The 23,037-nt window shown below is 38.9% G+C and overlaps 1 protein-coding gene across 4 annotated transcripts in view; it reads right to left on the bottom strand.

The window, feature by feature from the left end:
- The window catches only part of GRID1 (glutamate ionotropic receptor delta type subunit 1), a 1,795,826-nt gene that overhangs the window by 71,310 nt on the left and 1,701,479 nt on the right, over nucleotides 1-23,037 (bottom strand). For all 4 annotated transcript variants that reach the window (XM_073574878.1, XM_073574877.1, XM_073574874.1 and 1 more), the window contains exon 14: nucleotides 20,575-20,741. In XM_073574878.1, coding sequence (XP_073430979.1) covers nucleotides 20,575-20,741 — 167 coding nt within the window. The remainder of the gene's footprint in view (nucleotides 1-20,574; nucleotides 20,742-23,037) is intronic.

Raw genomic sequence — 23,037 nt, 5'->3', positions numbered from 1 at the left:
GTGCTTGACCACCAGCATCTTGTTGCTACAATGGACTCTGTTCTTACCCTTTCTGAGCAGCTGCCCAATTAGCATCTTAGGGAGGCCTGTCTAATTTTTGCCGACAGTTCCGCAGGCTGTGGTAGCTTGTGAAGAGAGGGTTTTGAAGAGTGGGATGCTCATATAAAAGTTATCGACAAATCCTACACAGTGTTTCCACTCACTCCTAGGATGGGGGGCATTCAGGGGCTTCAATACAGGAGTCCTTCACTTCATAAACCCTACATTTTTTATGTATCCTGAGATACTCTCACACAGTTTGTAGAGCTTAATTCTGTGCCTAGCCCTTTTACTGGGCAGGTACTGTCGGGATTCAAGCCTCTTCTTGAAATGGATTAGGGACTTATCCACGCAAATGACCCTTGGGGCATGTATGCGTCTGCAAACTTGTTGCTGAAGTGCTTAATGACCGGCTGAACTTTGAAAAGATGGTCAAAGTCGGGGTCATCTCAGGCTTTGACAAAGACCACTAGGTCGAAATGCGTAGCCTGTTTCTCTCTACTGTGACATAGTTATTTGGAGAGCTTCGAGCATTGTATATTTTAAGCATTTTTCATTAAAGAAGATTTTAAAGCAGCTGGAGCTGAACTTTCCTTCCCAAGGCGTATACTTCCTCTGCTAAATACAGTGATTGGGATGAGTGGGACACTTTTTTTTTACATATGTGGTGTTTGTGTGAGTACCAAATTTTATTCAGCTGTGTGTGAGTGCTTGGTGTAAACTTGTTTTTATTTAGAAAAGAAAAGATAAAGGAAAAAAACAAAAACTGAAGGTTGATCACTGATGTGCATCAGGGATCAGCGCTCGATGGCTGTAGGACGGATGTTCAGATGACGCAAACTCAATTCAGTAAAAAGTGCCATAGTCAATGACAATTACTACAGCATGTTTTTACTCTCTACTAACGTGAACTCAATTCAGCAAAAAAAAACCCTGTAGTAGATGATGATTACCATGGTATATCTTTACTCTTTACTACAATATTTGATAGTAGACAACAATTACTACAGTACATTTCACTGTTCCTAATCTAGTCCTATCAACTAATCTAAATTATTTTTTTATTCATTTTTCACACAAAAAACAAAACATCAGGAGCCCAGTCAGTGATGTTTGTTACAGAGCTCAACGGCTGAAGAATGCAGGCCCAGTTGTGCTGCAAAAAGGGATGAAAAAACTATGGACAGAAAAAAGGAAGTGATTGCCAAATGCGAGTACTGGTGCTAATCAGTGATCTATGTCTGATTGGCTGCTCAACAGCTGCAGGATGCACACACGGTGGTGCCAAGGGACGGGGAGAAAAACAAGTCAGTGAGAAAAAAGTTGTGGAAGACAGTGAGCACGAGTGTGGATCAGTGGTTTGCTTCACTACTCGACACTTGGCAGTCGATCGATGCACACACAGAAGTGATGCAAAGGGGGATAAAAAAAGGATAGGGACAAACAAAATCCAGAAAAACAGTGAGCATAGTTGTCGGTCAGTGATTTGTGTCACTGATCATCACTCAGCTACTGTAGAATTCACAGAAAAAAAACTGTCAAAAATCGAGCGATCAAGCACTGATCAGTGATCAAGTACTTTTCAGTGGTCGATAGCAAATGGGGGGTGAGGAGGTGTACAGGTTAGAAAAGGGGAAGAGAGGGATTGGGGTGGGTGAGGAAAGATCAGGCAAGGATCAGGGGTCAGGAACTCTTCTTTTCAGCAGGAGCTGAAGCAGTCACAGGCAGCAGCATCACAAATTACGCATATATTCATTACTAGTGATGAACGAGTATAGTCATTGCTCAGGTTTTTCCGAGCATGCTTGGATGTCCTCCGAGTATTTTGACGTGCTCAGAGATGTAGATGTAGCAGCATGATTTGCGACTGCTAGACAGGCTGATTACATGTGTGGAATACCTGTTTGTTAGGGAATTCCCACATGTATTCAGGCTGTCCAGCAGCCACAAATCATGCAGCTGAGGCGACAAAAAGTAAATCTCCGAGCACGTCAAAATACTCGGAGGTCACCCGAGCATGCTCGGAAAAACCCGAGCAACAAGTATGCTCGCTCATGACTATTCATTACATTTTTTACATCTTTTGCTTAAAGATATGATACATCCTGTTTCCTAGATCTGTCTTAGTCTTTTATTATTTATTTTGTAATTACTCATCTTGATTTTTGTTTTATTGTATTTATTATAATTTTGCATTATATTCTTGTGCGGTATGTGCATGTTCCCTTGGATGGTTGTTGATGGTATGAATACAACAATAATCCCACATTACCTGTTTTCTTATTATTTAAATTTACTATTTAATCACAGAGAATCTTATATGTGTTTATTTTTATTTATTTTTATTTGTTTTACATGGTCCACTTACCATATGGATCTTTATGGTTAATAAGCACTTACTTATTGATTGATGGCTTTTAATCATTAATTGGCTGTATCACCATTATCTGCAATTGTTTCCATACTTTGGTTTATAAATAAAAATCACTTTACTTCTTGAGCACCTGCACATTTACTTCTTATGGCTTTTTTGGCGCAAGCGCACACTACTTTTTTGCACAAGTTTGATGAGTCCACTTGATCAGTGCTTTCAACTCATGAGCAGGATTACTTTCCTTGCTTGAGTCTTGTGGTGCGTGTGCAATTCACGGCTTCTTGAGGCGTTCGTAATGTGTGTATGCCTGATGCATGCGCAGAACTTATTTCAATAAACTTTATAGACCCGTGTTCAGTAGAATGTTAACAATATGGCAACGCTCAGGCTGGGCAAGAAAACATGCTGCTCTCACCAGTTGCTATTCTGTATTCATGAATAAATTAATCTTTTCTACCCAACTAACATATATAAACTTCCTACATGTAATGAAAAGCAGACATTACCCCTGAAGAAGCCACAAATGCTGGTGGTGAAACGTGTGGGGTCTGCACCTTCCTAGGTCTCTCAGCTCATGTGGCTCCATCAATGAATTCTCCATCTTCATACTAATAGGTTTGCTAGCTTAAACTGTGCTTCATGGATGCACCTTAAGTGATCTAATCTCTGTGCAATTTTTTGTACCTGTGGTCATTTTGGACCACTTTAGCTGCATGTGTACAATTCAGAGTATATTATTTGTTCAACTTTTCTTCCTTCTGTATTCAGCTATTGATATGGTGCTGTGAATGAGGACATTTCGCCTCATTTTAATGAAGTAAACATTTTCATTTTTGGATATACCTGTTTGATAGGGTGATATATTACATTACATTATATTATCGGAGCTGCAAATTGACATATTGCTGATTGTATCTAGTGTGGGTTGTTATTTACTCATTATGGGCATAACTAGATTTTTTACCATGTTCTGTTTTTTTAAATGTTTTTATCTAGTCTGTCTTTCTGCATGTTTTTTGCTAAATAAAATTGTATATTTTCCTTTATTTGAGGTGTTACCAACTTTGTAGACATGCATCTTTCTTCTTTTATTTGACACATTGCCATTAGCATGCTTTTGGAGAACCCTTATTTTCGTTATCATTAAGTGGTTCCCTCTATTTTCTTTTCTAAGGTCACAGGGTTCTGTGGCACCAGAATGTCCAGCACGGCACTCAGAGAGAAAGAGTGATCCCCCTTCACAAATCCGCAGCTAGAATAAAGAACTATAGGGCTGACACTTGCAGGTTATAGCACGTATGCCCGCTCTGAAGCCATTAGAGAGAACATTGGTGGGGGAGACATGGGTAGCAGTCCTGGGGAACTATGAGGGATCCTGTATTTGAGGATATATATATATATATACAGTTGTGGCCAAAAGTATTGACACCCCTGCATTTCTGTCAGATAATACTCAGTTTCATCCTGAAAATGATTGCAAACACAAATTCTTTGGTATTATTATATTCATTTAATTTGTCTTAAATGAAAAAACACAAAAGAGAATGAAGCAAAAAGCAAAACATTGATCATTTCACACAAAACTCCAAAAATGGGCCAGACAAAAGTGTTGGCACCCTCAGCCTAATACTTGGTTGCACAACCTTTAGCCAAAATAACTGCGACCAACCGCTTCCGGTAACCATCAATGAGTTTCTTACAATGCTCTCCTGGAATTTTAGACCATTCTTCTTTGGCAAACTGCTCCAGGTCCCTGATATTTGAAAGGTGCCTTCTCCAAACTGCCATTTTTAGATCTCTCCACAGGTGTTCTATGAGATTCAGGTCTGGACTCATTGCTGGCCACCTTAGAAGTCTCCAGTACTTTCTCTCAAACCATTTTCTAGTGCTTTTTGAAGTGTGTTTTGGGTCATTGTCCTGCTGTTGTACCCTCGGAGTGCAGGGCAGCTTGAACTTGTTTGGATGTTAGTTGAGGTTCTTTATCCAACATCCGCACAATCTTGCATTGAAATCTCTTTTCAATTTTTCTTTTCTGTCCACATCTAGGGAGGTTAGCCACAGTGCCATGGGCTTTAAACTTCTTGATGACACTGCGCACGGTAGACACAGGAACATTCAGGTCTTTGGAGATGGACTTGTAGCCTTGAGATTGCTCATGCTTCCTCACAATTTGGTTTCTCAAGTCCTCAGACAGTTCTTTGGTCTTCTTTCTTTTCTCCATGCTCAATGTGGTACACACAAGGACACAGGACAGAGGTTGAGTCAACTTTAATCCATGTCAACTGGCTGCAAGTGTGATTTAGTTATTGCCAACACCTGTTAGGTGCCACAGGTAAGTTACAGGTGCTGTTAATTACACAAATTAGAGAAGCATCACATGATTTTTCGAACAGTGCCAATACTTTTGTCCATCCTCTTTTTTATGTTTGTGGGGAATTATATCCAATTTGGCTTTAGGACAATTCTTTTTGTGTTTTTTCATTTAAGACAAATTAAATGAAGATAATAATACCAAAGAATTTGTGTTTGCAATCATTTTCAGGAAGAAACTGAGTATTATCTGACAGAATTACAGGGGTGTCAATACTTTTGGCCACAACTGTATATATATATATATATATATATATACACACAGTATATATACACAGTATATAAATTTACATACAGCTCTGTAAGTAATTCAGAGACCACTGCACAGTTTTATAAAAATCAGCTTCTCTACATGTCTGACAGCCATTCCAGTGTCAGTTGAATTCAAACCAGAGCCTCATTCTACTTAATGTGCTTCTGATTAGGTAATCATCTGAACCAAATCTTATTTAATGAAGGAAAGAATAAAAAAAAACCCTGCTGTGGTGTTCACAATCCTCTTGTAATAGGACAAGCTGGATGGCAAAACAAGTGCTATTGATATCCCAAAAATAGTAGGAATGAAAAAATAACTTTTAACCATGCCAAAGGAGTTGAAAAGAAAAGTTTTGAGTGAGGAAAAGAAGGACTCAATTCAGGCTTTACTAGCAGAGTAATACATTGAGTGTCATGTTGCCTCCATCCTTAAAATTTCTAAGATGGCAGTCCATTACAACAAGGTCAAGCAGCAGACATTGGGAACAACGAAACTACAGACCGGCAGAGGGCGAAAACGAGTCTTCACTGACCGGGATGACCGTTGTCTTATTCGAATGTCAATCAGAAACCACAGTATGACATCAAGTGACCTACAAAAGGAATGGCATATGGCAGCTAGGGTGAAGTGCACGGCAAGATCAGTTAGTAACAGGCTCTTAGAGGCAGGGCTCAAGTCATGTAAAGCTAGAAAAAAGCCTTTCATCAATGAGAAGCAAAGGAGAGCCAGGCTGAAGTTTGTGAAAGAACATAAGGATTGGACCATAGAGGACTGGAGTAAGGTAATCTTCTCTGATGAGTCTAATTTTCAGCTTTGCCCAGCATCTGTTCATCTAATGGTTAGACAGAGACCTGGAGAGGTGTACAAGCGTCAGTGTCTTGCACCCACTGTGAAATTTGGTGGAGGATTGGTGATCATCTGGTGATGCTTCAGCAAGGCTGGAATAGGGCAGGTTAATGTTTGCAAAGGATGCATGAATCAAACCGCATACAATGTTATCCTGGAAAAACATTTGATTCCTCCTGCTCAGGCAATTGTCCTCAACTCTGAGGACTGCTTTTTCCAGCAGAACAATGCGCCATGCCACACAGCTAGGTCAATCAATGTGTGGAAGAAGAACCACCACTTCAAATCCCTGTCATGGCCAGCCCAATCCTCTGGAATGTAATCAAGAGGAAGATGGATAGTCTCAAGCCATGAGACAAAGAAAAACTGCTTAAATGTTTGTGCCAGGAGAGGCATAAAGTCACCCAAAAAGCAGTGTGAAAGACTGGTGGAAAGCATGCCAATACGCATGAAAGCTGTGATTAAAAATCATGGTTATTCCACAAAATATTGATTTCTGAACTCTTCCTGAGTTAAAGCATTAATATTGTTGTTTCTAAATTATTATGAATTTGCTTTCATAGCATTATTTGAGGTCTGCAAGCACTGCATTTTTTTGCTATTTTGATCATTTCTCATTTTCTGAAAATAAATGCAAAATTTAGTGCTTGGAAATTCAAAGACATGTTGTCAGTAGTTTATAGAATAAAAGAGCAATTTACATTTTACTCAAAAATATACCTATAAAGAAAAAATCTACCAAAATGAAAATTTTGAAGTGATCTCTTAATTTTTGCCAGAGCTAGAGCTGTATACAGTGGGGCAAAAAAGTATTTAGTCAGTCAGCAATAGTGCAAGTTCCACCACTTAAAAAGATGAGAGGCGTCTGTAATTTACATCATAGGTAGACCTCAACTATGGGAGACAAACTGAGAAAAAAAAATCCAGAAAATCACATTGTCTGTTTTTTTTTCATTTTATTTGCATATTATGGTGGAAAATAAGTATTTGGTCAAAAACAAGCAATCAAGATTTCTGGCTCTCACAGACCTGTAACTTCTTCTTTAAGAGTCTCCTCTTTCCTCCACTCATTACCTGTAGTAATGGCACCTGTTTAAACTTGTTATCAGTATAAAAAGACACCTGTGCACACCCTCAAACAGTCTGACTCCAAACTCCACTATGGTGAAGACCAAAGAGCTGTCAAAGGACACCAGAAACAAAATTGTAGCCCTGCACCAGGCTGGGAAGACTGAATCTGCAATAGCCAACCAGCTTGGAGTGAAGAAATCAACTGTGGGAGCAATAATTAGAAAATGGAAGACATACAAGACCACTGATAATCTCCCTCGATCTGGTGCTCCACGCAAAATCCCACCCCGTGGGGTCAGAATGATCACAAGAACGGTGAGCAAAAATCCCAGAACCACGCGGGGGGACCTAGTGAATGAACTGCAGAGAGCTGGGACCAATGTAACAAGGCCTACCATAAGTAACACACTACGCCACCATGGACTCAGATCCTGCAGTGCCAGACGTGTCCCACTGCTTAAGCCTGTACATGTCCGGGCCCGTCTGAAGTTTGCTAGAGAGCATTTGGATGATCCAGAGGAGTTTTGGGAGAATGTCCTATGGTCTGATGAAACCAAACTGGAACTGTTTGGTAGAAACACAACTTGTCGTGTTTGGAGGAAAAAGAATACTGAGTTGCATCCATCAAACACCATACCTACTGTAAAGCATGGTGGTGGAAACATCATGCTTTGGGGCTGTTTCTCTGCAAAGGGGCCAGGACGACTGATCCGGGTACATGAAAGAATGAATGGGGCCATGTATCGTGAGATTTTGAGTGCAAACCTCCTTCCATCAGCAAGGGCATTGAAGATGAAACGTGGCTGGGTCTTTCAACATGACAATGATCCAAAGCACACCACCAGGGCAACGAAGGAGTGGCTTCGTAAGAAGCATTTCAAGGTCCTGGAGTGGCCTAGCCAGTCTCCAGATCTCAACCCTATAGAAAACCTTTGGAGGGAGTTGAAAGTCCGTGTTGCCAAGCGAAAAGCCAAAAACATCACTGCTCTAGAGGAGATCTGCATGGAGGAATGGGCCAACATACCAACAACAGTGTGTGGCAACCTTGTGAAGACTTACAGAAAACGTTTGACCTCTGTCATTGCCAACAAAGGATATATCACAAAGTATTGAGATGAAATTTTGTTTCTGACCAAATACTTATTTTCCACCATAATATGCAAATAAAATGAAAAAAAAACAGACAATGTGATTTTCTGGATTTTTTTTTTCTCAGTTTGTCTCCCATAGTTGAGGTCTACCTATGATGTAAATTACAGACGCCTCTCATCTTTTTAAGTGGTGGAACTTGCACTATTGCTGACTGACTAAATACTTTTTTGCCCCACTGTATATATATATATATATATACTGTATATATATCTAATATATAAAGCTCAAGTGTGTGTATGTATGTATGTGTGTATGTATGTATGTGTGTATGTCCAGGATTGGCATCCGCACCATCGCAGCTACAGTCACAAAATTTGGCACAGTCACACCTCTGGACCCCGAGAGCACCCTAGGCTATGTTGTGAGGCGAAATTTTAACCCCGCACGTTCCAATTCACCAAACAATTTTGCCCCTACATAATGGGGAAAAAGTTTGTGTGTATCAAGCCCCACCCCTCATTATGATGTCATAATTGTTGCCATGGCGATGCTGAGGTCATCATAGGTTGCAAGCCCCGCCGCTCATTATGATGTCATAATAGTTCACTATGGGATGGAGGATGTGTGATGGGTATACGGGCACTGGACTATGGGATGGAGGATATGTATGATGGGTATATGGGCACGGGACTATGGGATGGCGGATATGTATGATGGGTATATGGGCATGGGGCTATGGTATAGCAGATATGTATGATGGGTATATGGGCATGGGACTATGGGATGGGGGATGTGTGATGGGTATATGGGCACTGGACTATGGGATGGAGGATATGTATGACGGGTATATAGGCATGGGACTATGGGATGGCGGATATGTATGATGGGTATATGGGCACGGTACTATGGGATGGAGGATATGTTTGATGGGTATATGGGCATGGGACTATGGGATGGAGGATGTGTGATGGGTATATGGGCGTAGGACTATGGGATGGAGGATGTGTGATGGGTATATGGGCACTCGACTATGGGATGGAGGATATGTATGATGGGTATATGGGCACGGGCCTATGGTGTCATGGATATGTATGATGGGTATATGGGCACGGGACTATGGGATGGAGGATAATTATAATTTGCTATAACTAACCACAGTTAGTTACTATGCCCGGGCAACGCCAGGCTCTTCAGCTAGTATATATATATATATGTATATATATTATTTACTTTCAGACCACCATAGACTGAAACCTTTAAAAGGGTTGTGCAGGCTTGGGACAACAATATGCGTGCTGTCTATCTGAGAGGGTATACTGCCAAATCAGTACAGTGTGTGATGCGCATGATCAATGTCACCATTCTTGTGTATGCCCCATACAAATGACCATTTGTAGGCAATTCACATACTTGCCATTAATGCAATTGGTTGGTGATCATTCTGAAAAAAACAAAAAATTGATAAACTTTTATTGGAGTAATAACATTGCATTTGGTATAATGTTTTTCATATCTAACGATTATAATACTTACCTTGAATTTTATTTTTATTATACTTCATTAGAAAAATGAAATAAAAATGTTTATTAAATAAAAATAATAATGTAAAAATAAAATAAATAAAAATAATAAAAATGTAAATCTAGGCAAGTACCAGGACTTTTGCAGCAATGTGCTCTGAACAGACTAACTGGACAAATACTTTGTCATCATTCTACAATGCATGTTTGGAAGTTAGCATTGCATGAGAAGAATTTGATACCAACTGTAAACTGTAAAGCATTGATTGTGAAAATGGCTTGATTTAGTGCTGCTTCATAGTATCAGAGTCTGGTCAGTTCATATTCATAAAATTCAAATTCTTAAAGTGAATCTATTAGCAGGTTTTTGCAAAGTAATCTGAAGACAGCAGGAGATAAAGGCTGAGACACAGAGTTGAATGATGGGTAATTTATTACCCTGAGCATGGTATTGTTTATTATAGTGTACATTTTATCACTTGTGATTAGCATTGTCAGAGTACACTAGTCCGATCACGCCTCCTCTCCCCGTGCTTAGCACCTCACTGTCTATAGACATTGCATATAGAGAATCTGGTGTGGGCTGGGTTACCTTTCTCAGTTCTGCTGCTTTCCACATCTAAAAGCTCATTCATTGCATTTCTCAATATGAATCTGGAATACATTGAATTTAGTAGGTATCTGATGTCTTATTGCAAAAAATATAAGAAGGCTAATAGGATGACACTTAGAACAAATGATCTACCCTAATAGTTTCAGAAAATGTGTTCACTTATCTTCAATGTATGTCAAATGTTTTTACAATATGTTATGCATTTACAATTATTTAATATTACTCACTTTAGAATGTTGTAAGGCTTCAGATGTTACCAATTAGTTATTTGAACTACCAGAAAAAATAATATTTATCAATTTTCATCTTGACAATCGTTTTTACTTTTATCTCCATTTTATTCTTTTTTTATTCTATTTTTTTGTGTAAAGCTTAATTTTCTTTTACTCTTAAACATTTTAGCAGCTCTTCAACAAGAAGCAATAAAAAAAGTCAATTTGTGGTCTGCCATACACTGCTTCTTAGCATTCAGCTCGTCTGGCATCTTTAGTTAGGACTCAGCAAGATTAAACTTGGTCTTGAACATTTACCAAGCATTCACTTATTATATTTATGGATCATGGTAAATCTTTACTAAGTTTGTTGTACTCTTGAACTGAGTCTTTACTCTCTGCCAATGTAACTTTTCAAATTATTTTAATTACTTTACCACATAAAATTTATTTTGAAAATGCTCTAATCTAACGGTGTCAGATTAGCCAGGCTTTCCTCCAGTAATAACTTTTGACATAATCTGACACTGTTATTCTGCTTGGACATGTTGTGTAATTTTTGTTTCAATGCTGCATCATGATGTTTTCTTTCATTTTATTGTATCCTATTGTAATACTCCATGTCCTCCATACTAACTGCATTTTATCTCAATTACAGAATCAACAATTGTGAATTCTTTGAATCTTCACCACCAGAGCACTGAATAGCCACTATTTTCACTCTCAGCACTTCTGATACCAGAGCTGCAGTAGCTTCTATAGTAACAAATCCCTCCTCACTGCCCAGATCTGTGATCCAGCCTGTCAGGCTGCAGCATTCTCCTGGGGCTCTTTCTGCTGACACGCCCCCCTCTCTCTCAGCCTCTGGAACACATGATACCGTGTGTACAGGACTTGTCCTTCCACTTCCGGGTGCACGCTCCCGCCCCTGCTACATCTCACCCAGGACTATAAAACCCTGTCACTCTCTCTTATCACAGCACCCTTGGATTCGCAGTGGATACTGCGTCCATTTGTTATATAGAACCACGGTAAGATCCCATGATCTCTCTATGCACAACCTGATAGTCTTTATGCCTCTTGTCATGAAGTTATTTAGCATTTTCTCTCCTCCCACAGTGGGACGGCCGCAGGTGCCTCCTTGCAGTGTTGGTATGTAATGGATGTGGTGCAGCTTGTGTATCCCTTTACTTTTTACTTCTGGCCACCATAGCAGCCATTATAGCAGCTTCATTTTCCCATAGGTGTCTCCCTTAAAGCCCAGTCACTAAGAGCTCACAGTACAACTTATTGGTATGTGCCTCCTTCTCTTGATCTTGTTCTTCACGATTGCTTGCTATTCCCTGTGCCATCATTTATTCTGTGCTATAATGTGAACGATGTCTTAGCATGTTATCCATTTTTCAAAACCCATGTAATTTGTTGTATATACTTTCTTTGTCAATTTTTATTTTTATTATCTTTATTTATACTTCACAGTACATTGATGAAGGTCCTAGACCGAAACGTCTGTATGTATGTACTGCAATTCATTAAAACCACCTTTCTGCATCAGAATCTTTTTGGTGTGTGCCCAGTCTATTTAAATTGAAGTTCACGGATTGGGATCCTACTTATGCACCACCTCCGTTTACCAGGGTTGTGCCAATGGTTTTGTTCTAATATCATGTTTTATTGTCAGTCTGTAAAAGTGGAGTAATTCTGTGACATCGTTGTTCGCGGCAGTGACTTGGGAGTCAGAAATGCATCCAGGAATCTTCCCCATTCCACTTGAGCACTGTTTCCATCCATTTTAGCAATTTTCCTGGCTCCCAAGCCCCCTCTTAGTCTTCTGGAAAAATGGTTAAGTTTCCAATTGATTTCCATTATACTCGGGACTCAATTTGAGTCCGTCCGAGCATCTGACTTGCTTCATTGGAGTACCGCACACTTGAGCATTTTAGTGCTCTAACATCACTAATTCACATCAAAATATAAAATTTTGTAATATATCTTACCAGAGGTATCTGTGTCTTTCCCCCTGACGACTGATCATTTATTCTCTAAATTCTCAATTCTCTGGTAAAATCTGTCGCTAGTAAAGACAGATTGTTACATTAACGAGATTGAATATGGCAGTTATTACTCCTAACATTCTATATAGTTGGGAAAGGAGGAGATGGAGGGTAGTCTGATCCTCCCCCTCTCCCCTACATAGTAGATGGCAGTTGCTACTAATTAAATTCTATATCATCAACTGAAAAATACATCTTCACTGAATACAGATTATATCTGTGAATTGAAAATTTTAAGAATAAATAATCAGTCCAGGAGGATAAAGAAGCAGGTTTCTCAGATAACATATTTAGCAAAGTGTCTTATATTCACTTGAATTGTTGATTTTTGAAATGATAAGTAAAACGACAGTTACACTTTAAATTTCTTTTCAAATGTGGACCTCTTAGGAAATTGATAAATCTTTTCAAACATGAAAGTCTTTCCATTAATGTATTTTTTTTTAATTTTTGGTAAGAACCTTATAGATCTAACACTTAACAAAAATATAACTCTGGTAATGTCTCTCAATATAGTATCCGATGTTAGCAAAACTTTTGGCCAACTGTTAACACATTCTAGAAACAAGTTAAACCTTAATACAGTTAAAGTAACAAAATAAAACAGAAACATTTGAATCTTGAACTAGTTGTCTTTAAGAATCTCAAAATGAGATACTATAGTGTGATGGACGAGGGAGACTCCATTTTGGATTTATTAATTCAGGCACCATAGATTATCCAGAGATCTCACTTCCACAGCAGGGATGTGGCCCCCACCCTTGGGATAAGTACACAATTCCCAAAAGAACAGAACTTTTCTATATGTCAGAGAATTAGAGGCCTCATGTTAATGAAGGCAAGGAGGATCACAGGTGAGATCTGTGCTGTCTTTTGTGCAAGGTGGCTAGCATCAATTATCTATCAATGGAACCTCTAGATCGAGCATCATTGACATCTATAGATGAATTATGATAGTATTGTGAATCTCAGGGTTAAGTCCAATAAACCACCAGAACCCTGGGAGCCCTCCACACGCACCCCTTCATCTCATCTCTCTCTAGTGGTCCCTGATACCGAGCTATCGAGACTGGCTCTCCATAACCACTTGGCCGACCCAAGTTTGGACTCTCCATATCTGTCCAGCCCCAACAAACCCATTGAGAAGTTAGTTGTCACGTTTCGACCTCCACTAGCAAGTTATGACCCATCCTAGATATTGGGGCTTATTTCAGCTATGAGGTCAAGGGAGGAGAATTCAGTCCAACCCAGAGGGGCGGTGGAAAATATGGGATGGGCGAGCTAGGGGTTAAAAGCTAACTACACACCTTTAGCCTTTGTCATTCTTCTGCAATGGAAGCCGCATCACGTCACGCTTGGAGATGAACCAGAAACAAGAAAGTGCCTGTGAATATGAGAGCTTCCCTTCATCCACAAGTTATACAGAATGGTAAAGTGACAGATACAGCTAACTGCCATAGCTACCTCTACCCTAACTTTATCTGTACTTCTGGCTGTAATATCTGTATATTAGTCTGTATATATTTGTACTATCTAGTGCGCCTTTTGACAATTAAAATAACAATTAATTTTGGGCTGCTCTTATCTCAAAACCCGATTTCCCATGTCTGTGAGTCCCTCTAGTACTTATAAGTTACCTGGGGTTGGTTTCTGACCCGATATAAACTTATTAATGGACCAGGCTTATATCTAACGAGGAACTCGTGGCAGCATACCATCCTGGTGTTATTGAGGGATCCTGGCAGTGACAGACTGGAGGTTTATATATATATATATTCCCGGCCTGAGACTGATGATATATATGCTGCCCTCAATGCAGAGTGCCCCAATAACCAGTACATGACAGGGCAGCCTCTCCGGTGACTACTTAAACTAGGTGCAGTTCCCTGACTGACCTGAGGGTAAGGGATGTTCTAGAGAGCTGTGACTGTGCAAGCTCTGCCACAGATTGGTGACGGCGGAGTGATATCTTTATCCCCCGGCTCTCTCCCGTGTTTCCTTTACATACAGTTTCTAATAAATATTTAATCAGAAGACATGAATCATATTTTTAGTAGTCTTTGGTCTTTTAAGAAATTGATTTGCAGGTTGCAGAATCGTTTTTATAAAAGTTAACACCATAAGGTTAGGTTACTGAAAGGTTTGCACCTCTCACCAAAATTGCAATTTTGTGTTGAAATCTAGAAGTTTTGATTTTTTTCACCAAAGTCATCATGATGCTAACTTGCCGGTTGCAATGTGACCACAATCATTAGTTGTGATATTTAAAGGTACAATGCAGTCTTAATGCCTACAGCCAAAGTCACTATAAATTTAATAAAAATAAGGGTACTGTACTAAATCAATTTGATGAATTTTTAATTAGTAATGATCATCTGCTGTCAGTAGCATTAAAAATATTTATCCAACATAAAGTTAATTTTGTATGGCACTTTCTTATCTCCACTCATTTCTGTTTTTCTGTAGCTTCACAGAAGCGGAAAACAAAAAATGAAGGCGAATCATATCTGTCACACGACAAGACACCAAAGCCACACAATTTATAATGTAATGCATCATTTTACTCTAACGTCTATTTTTTCTGGCATACATGACAAAAACTGCAATTAAAGCTACAAAAACAGTTTCTAACATAGATATGAACAGAGACAAAATGAAAATAAAGAGTCACATGCTATAATTTTTTCCTATCAGACAGGATCACCATTTCAACTAGAATTCCACTGTTCATAACTATAATAGCATAGATTTGGCTGTTCTTAACCCCTTCATAAGGGTACCCATTTTCATTTTTTTCATTTTTGCTTTTCGCTTCCCTTATTCCCAGAGACATAGCTTTTTTATTTTTCAATCAACATGGCCTTTCCAGGGCTTATTTAATGCGAGACAAGTTGTACTTTTGTATGACACCATTGGTTTTTAACATATTGTGTACTCAAAAATGGGAAAAATTTCAAGTGCGGTGAAATTGTGAAAAAAAAGTGCAATTCCACAACTGTTTTTTGGATTTTTTTTACTATGTTCAGCAAATGCAAAAAAAAAACTGACCTGCCATTATGATTCTCCAGGTCATTACGAGTTCATAGACACCAAACATGAATAGGTTCTTTTCTGTTTAACTAGTGAAAAAAAATCCAAAGTTTGTTAAAAAAAGCATCATTTTCTGACACCCATAGCATCTCCATTTTTCATGATCTCAGGTTGATTGATGGCTTTTTATTTGTATGCCGAGATGTTGTTTTTAATGATACCATTTTGGTGCAGATACGATCTTTTCATTTTCCATTATTGCATTTTAATTCAATGTCATGGTGATAAATAAAAACCTGATTCTGGCATTTTGACATTTTTTCTTGTTACACTGTTTAGCGACTAGGTTAATTCTTTTTTTATATTGATAAATTGGGCGATTCTGAAGGTGGCAGTACCAAATATGTGTATGTTTGTTTTTTATTGTTTTACTTTCAATGGGGCAAAAAGAAGGTGATTTGAAATTTTATTTATTTTTATTTTTTTAATATTTTTATAAACTTTTTTTTAACTTTTGGCATGCTTCAATAGTCTCCATGGGAGACTAGAAGCTGCCATAACCCGGTTGGGTCTGCTACATACAGGCGATGATCAGATCGCCTGTATGTAGCAGAATTGCTAACTTGCTATGAGCCCTGACCACCTGGCGGCTCTCATAGAAATCTAGCTGTGACAGCCATAGTGGTCTGCTGGAGACCTCTGGTTGTCAGAAGAGCATGTTAATTGCTACTGTCAAAGTTTGACAGTGGCATTTAATGGGTTATCAGCCGCAGATGGATTACGGGCACGTCAGCTGTTCTAAACAGCTGACATATGGCGGAAAAGATGTGGGCTCAGTGCCAGAGCCCACATCAAAGAGGCAGACACGACATGCTCAGTACATGTATGGCACATGTCATGAAGGGGTTAAAACAGGCTGTAGTGGAGAGATAAGTGAATGTGCCCAATTTGATCTTCTTTCTCTAATCCTTTTTCAAATATCATTAGTTTCTTTGGATTTACAAAGAAAATCCTTCTTCCCCTGGACACCTCTTATGATTGGTCTGTGGATATAATCTATCTAATTTCCTCCATGCCTCAGTGCTTTTGCTGTGAATCATAGCAGGGCTTCTTCCTTTAAGGATGTGGTTGTATTGAGCAGACACACTATTAGCAGAAGATATCCTAAACAATGGTGCAAGGGCCTGTACTTGGGACAATCGACATTGGCTGTCCCTTTGTTCCTGCATCATCAGGCTATATACACAATTTTGGGACTGTATAGGGCAGCAGAGAACATGACAGAGTGATGAACCTTGGTTGATTAGGTAACAAAAAACAGCCCTTCGGCCAGCCAATGAACCATCCCTCAAAGATAGCCCTGTAGGTCCACAGCATATGGTTTACTGTAATTCCCATTAAAGCCCAGGCTTCTGCAGCTGATCTCTCTTTTATTGGGTAGTTGATAATAATGAATGCCTAAATTCCTAAAGCTTGGGCTGCTTCTGCTGATCCCTCCTATGCTGGATGAGGTTGATAAAGACCACTGATTTGTCTGAAGTTGGATCTGCCAATTACACCATTCCTAGGTAGCTTATGATAATTACTGATTACTTCTGTCTCAATGATATAAATAATCTACCAGGTCTACTCCAACACCCCTCTTATTCCTGCTCTTTAACGAAGCCACACTTTCATGGCTGTGCATTGATGACCCCTTTACTGCCTACTCTAATTGCAGCCCAACCACAAACCTCCCCTGTTTAGAGGATCTTCTCTCTCTGCAAAGAACACTGCTGAGTTTGCCAAAACATTCAAATATACAGGGTGGGTCATTTATATGGATTCACCTAAAAAATGGGTATGGTTGGTGATATCAACTTCCTGTTTGTGGCACATTAGCATATGGGAGGGGGGGGAACTTTTCAAGATGGGTGGTGACCATGGTGGCCATTTTGAAGTCCACCATTTTGGATCCAACTTTATTTTTTCCAATAGGAAGAGGGTCATGTGACACACCAAACTTATTGAGAATTCCACAAGAAAAACAATAGTTTGCTTGATTTTAATGTAACTTTATTCTTCCATGAGTTATTTACAAGTTTCTGACCATTTATAAAATGTGTTTATAGTGCTACCATTGTATTGGATTGTCAATGCAACCCTCTTCTCCCACTCTTGACACACTGATAGCAACAATGCAGAAGAAATGCTAGTCTAAGGGGGTCAGATTCCGAGTAGAAATGCTCGGACCTGACAACCATAATGTGGTGGTGCACCATCTTGCTGGAAAAACTCAGGGGACATGCTATCTTCAGTGCATAAAGACCACAACACATAATCATGTAGCAATTTCATATATCCAATGACATTGAGGTTTCCATTGATGAAGAATGGCCCCACTATCTTTGTAACCCATATACCACACCATACCATCAATTATGGGTGTCAGGTTCAAGCATTCCTACATAGTAACATAGTAACATAGTTATTAAGGTTGAATAAAGATTTTAAGTCAGGGGAGCACGGTGGCTCAGTGGTGGCTGGAGTCCTGGGTTCGAATCCCACCAAGGACAACATCTGCAAGGAGTTTGTATGTTCTCCCCGTGTTTGTGTGGGTTTCCTCCCACACTCCAAAGACATAGGGAATTTAGATTGTGAGCCCCATCGGGGACAGTGATGTGTGCAAACTGTAAAGCGCTGTGGAATATGTTAGCACTATATAAAAATAAAGATTATTATTATTAAGTCCATCTAGTTCAACCCATATCCTATCCTAACTTGCCCTAACATGTTGATCCAGAGGAAGGCAAAAAAAACCCATGTGGCAATCAGTAAGTTTCACATTGGGGAAAAAAATTCCTTCCCGACTCCACATACGGCAATCAGACTACCTCCCTGGATCAAATGCAATATTAAGGAAACTAGTGGATATACCCTGTAATATTATACTTTTCAAAAAAGGCATCCAGTCCCTTCTTAAATTTTATTAGAGAATCAGTCATTACAACATAATATGGCAGAGAGTTCCATAGTCTCGCTGCTCTTACAGTAAAGAATCTGCGTCTGTGAGTGTGCTTAAACCTTCTTGCCTCCAGACCTAGAGGATGCCCCCTTGTCCCGGTCACAGGTCTAAGAGTAAAAAGATCATTAGAAAGGTCTTTGTACTGTCCCCGCATATATTTATACATTGTAATAAGATCACCCCTAAGCCTTCGATTTTCCAAACTAAATAACCCCAAGTGTAATAACCTGTCTTGGTATTGCAGACCCCTAGTTCCCTAATAACCTTGGTCGCTCTTCTCTGCACCTGCTCCAGTTCAGCTATGTCTTTCTTATACACCGGAGACCAGAACTGTACACAGTAATCTAAGTGAACAGTTTCCTGGAAAATGGATTGGTTATTGTGGGCCAGTTGAATGGCCACTAAGGTCTCCCAATATGACCCCCTTAGACTTTTATCTTTGGGGTCATCTGAAGGCAATTGTCTATGCTGTGAAGATATGAGATGAGCAGCATCTGAAACAATGGATATTGGAAGTCTGTGCTAACATTTCTTCAGCGGTGTTGCCATCAGTGTGTCAAGAGTGGGAGAAGAGGGTTGCATTGACAATCCAACACAATGGTAGCACTTTGAACACATTTTATAAGTGGTCATAAACTTGTAAATTACTCATGAAAGAATAAACTTACGTTAAAACCAAGCACACCATTGTATTTCATGTGAAATTCGAAATAAGTTTGATGTCACATGACTCTTCCCATTGGAAAAAATAAACTTGGATTCAAAATGGCTGAATTCAGAATGGCTGCCGTGGTCACTACCCATCTTGAAAAGTTTCCCCCCTCCCATATACTAATGTGCCACAAACAGGAAGTTGATATTAGGAACCATTCCCATTTCATTTAGGTGTATCCGTGTAAATGGCCAACCCTGTATATATACTGTTCAAAAAAATAAAGGAAACACTTAAACAACAAAATGTAACTCCAAGTCAGTCACACTTCTGTGAAATCAACACTGATTGTGATTCAATTTCTCCTGCTGTTGTGCCAATGGAATAAATAACAGGTAGAAATGATACGAAGGTCACTAACATCCATGTGTCTACCCAGTAAGAGTGTCTTGTGTTCCCTCAATTTTTTGAGCAGTGTATATTTAGTGGTATACACTAAAGCCTTCTGTCAGAGAGATCTAAAAACCTGCCTAATCATACCTCAGACATAGCATCATTATGCAAATGCAACAGATATGTCTTTACTTTGAGGTTAAAATCTTGAGGGCATTACAAAATATCGATGACCACACCCAAGGGTGAACGATAAGATAAAGAGAGAAAAAGCAGTGTGTATAGTGGTCACAATCACCCATATAATAATAACTCCAAAAATGCAGCAGAAAATATGAAAAAATCATAGAATCATAGAATCATAGAATCGTAGAGTTGGAAGGGACCTCCTGGGCCATCTGGTCCAACCCCCTGCTCAAAGCAGGATTCGCTAAATCATCCCAGAGAGATGTCTGTCCAGCCTCTCAAAAAATGCTACAGAAAATAAAAAGCAGTGTGTATAGTGTTCACGATCACCCATATAATTATAACTCAAAAAATGCTACAGAAAATACGACAAATTTTATTAATGCAAAAAAATACACAACCAGGACAATGAATTAAAAACAATTAAAAAGGCCAAAAATTCATTGTCTGTGTTGTGTGTTTTTTGCATTAATAAAATTTGTCGTATTTTCTGTAGCATTTTTTGAGTTATAATTATATGGGTGATCGTGAACACTATACACACTGCTTTTTATCTCTTTATCTAGATATTTCTTTACTGACGCTCAACCATAATGTATAAATCAAATATTTAAAATCTGCATGAAAACGGCAACCTCAATATAGTTAATGCTACATTCCCACATTATTTAATTCATACATCTAAAACCCTTTATAGACCTCATTTAGCATTTGAGAACATAGATTCATGCTACTTATTATTACTGCCATTTTGTGATCTGTTCACTCTTCATATTAGGATATGTGAAAGGTGTGTGTGCTGATGCCAGAAACAAAATGCAATAAGTTAACCCACAAATAAATAGAAGTAGACTGCTATTACCTCTGGGAGAAAATATCTCTGTACGGACTGCCGTGTTGAAGAGCTATTCCATAGCCTTTGCTACTAATGCTGTTTCCAATGACAGTCACTGAACATTCATCATCTGTGAGGGCTGCATACTCCACTACTGTCACATCCCATAAGAATGCATAGTTTCCTTTCTTTGCCTGGAAGTAAGAAATCATAAAAAAAAGAAAACATACAAATGTTAAGAATATATTATATTTACTACAATTGAGAGACAAGAATAAAGAAAATTGTATAATGACACAAAGCACAAAGCAAATCCAAAGTGAAGGCTTTAACAATGGGTTTTTTTTCCATGAATGACTGTTTTCATTGATTTTGATCAAATGTAATTTTTTAAATTGGTGAAGAAAATGCTTATACTTAACTCTAAATTGGATTAATCACAATCTTTTTTCACATAAAACTTCATTGAAATGATGTTCTATATAGTCTTTTATGCCATTTGCTGAGAGTAATCATGACTTTATCAGAGTATTATTTTTTTTAACATCTCATGTGATAAATAATAAGTACAGAACAACAGATGGCTCAAGGATTTAGCACAAAAGAATGTGAATTTACAGGCTCTGGCTTACTTTGCTGTACATTTGCATAAATAATGCACGAACATGAATCCATCACCAGTGGCATGAATTATGTGAATGTATAGGCTGCTTTATCAAACAAGGAAAGCTGTTCCTAGCAACGAATAAAAAAAAATCTTGTGTTAAAAAAAGCTTATTCTGTTTAGCCCTGTTATTATTACTTCATAAAGAATTTGCTTGGCAACTAAATCTAGAAGGAAATTAAAGCTAAACCACGAAAAAATAGTTTTTTTGCGGAAAAAAACCTTTAAAGTTTCCATATACAACATGTTTTGTTCTTTCTTGCGTTGTCTGGATTAATGAGTTGTTTATTCTACAAGTTCTTATTAAACACATATAATGAAGAGGAATGGCTTGCAATGACCTCTACTACTGCCCTTTTAAGGCAGAACACACATACTAACATGGTGTTTTTCTCTAAAGCCTAGTTAGGTACATATTAGTTTTCTTTATATAATTAAAAAGCAAAACCTTAGAAGATACTTTAAAGGGTGTTGTCTTAACAACAATCGAGGTCCAAGTCAATGTCATAGAAGCCTATCATTGCTCAAATCAACCCTATAAAATCCATATAAGAGAGAGATTAATTGACTCAGTGGCTAGCCCTGTTGCTTTTCAGTGCTGGGGTCCTGGAATGATATCCCATCTGCGTTCTCAGAAACACATTCAGATAAAGTTTATTGCAGTGCACAAACATGCCAGGTCTGTGCACAGCTGTACATGCTGCTGGCTAATAGAGAGACCAGCAGCTGACATCAGCGTATATGTGACTGGGCAATGGCAGCGACATCATGCGCATCGGTCACTTGGATGCTGAAGTCAGTTGCTAGCTTCAGAAGATGACGTGAAAAAGGAGAGTAAGTAAGATGAGTAGGAGGGTTTTGTTGTGCATTTTTTCTATGTGTTAAACAACAGGATGAGGGGAGTATATACATGGATGGGGCATATACAAAGATGGGGGAGCATATACAATGATAGGGGCATATATATGGATTGGGAAGAATATAAATGGATTGGGGGCATATACCTGGATGGGGGAGCATATACATGGATTGGAGGACCTTATTCATGGATTGGAGAGCATATACAAGAATCAATCAATCAAATTTATTATCGCCAAGTACATATTACATATATACAAGGAATTCTTTGTGGCAAAGAGGCAACATAATATATAACAACAGATACAACAAGTAACATCTAACAAGACAGATACAGTATATAGTCTACACAATGGGATGGGAATGGGAATGGGAATGGGAAACATATACATTGAACAGGAGAGCATATACTAGGATGGGGAGCAGATGCAAAGATGGGGAGAATATACATGGATGGGGTGCATTTACATGGATTGTGGAGCATACATAAGGATGGGGATGCAGATAACATGGATTGTGGGTGCATATACAATGATTGTGGGAGCATGGATATGGGAGCAAATACAAGGGTGAGGGCATATACATGGATTGGGGGAGGATTTACAACAATGATGGACCATATAAAAGGATGGGGTTATATACAAGGATGGATGAATATATACATGGCATGATGTAGCATTTTAAAGGATGGGGGGAACATATACATGGATGGGGAATATATACAATGATGGAAGAGCATATACCACAAAGATAGGGGGATCACATACCACAAGGAAGGGGGAGCAAGTACCACAAGGAAGGGAGTGCATATATCAGGATGGGGTGAATATACCAGGATAGGGGGCATTCACCAGCATGGGGTGCACATACCAGGATGTGGGGGCATATACCAGGTTGGGGGAACATATACCAGCATAGTGAGCATATTCCTTCATATCTGCAGTCTGGTATCCCTGCTCCTAACTTTG

Source organism: Dendrobates tinctorius, unplaced genomic scaffold (assembly GCF_039654945.1).
Source record: "Dendrobates tinctorius isolate UK_male_01 unplaced genomic scaffold, ASM3965494v1 ptg000040l, whole genome shotgun sequence".
Lineage (NCBI taxonomy): Eukaryota > Metazoa > Chordata > Amphibia > Anura > Dendrobatidae > Dendrobates > Dendrobates tinctorius.
Note: the sequence above shows the minus strand (reverse complement) of the source record. Positions and strands in the feature narration are given on the sequence as shown.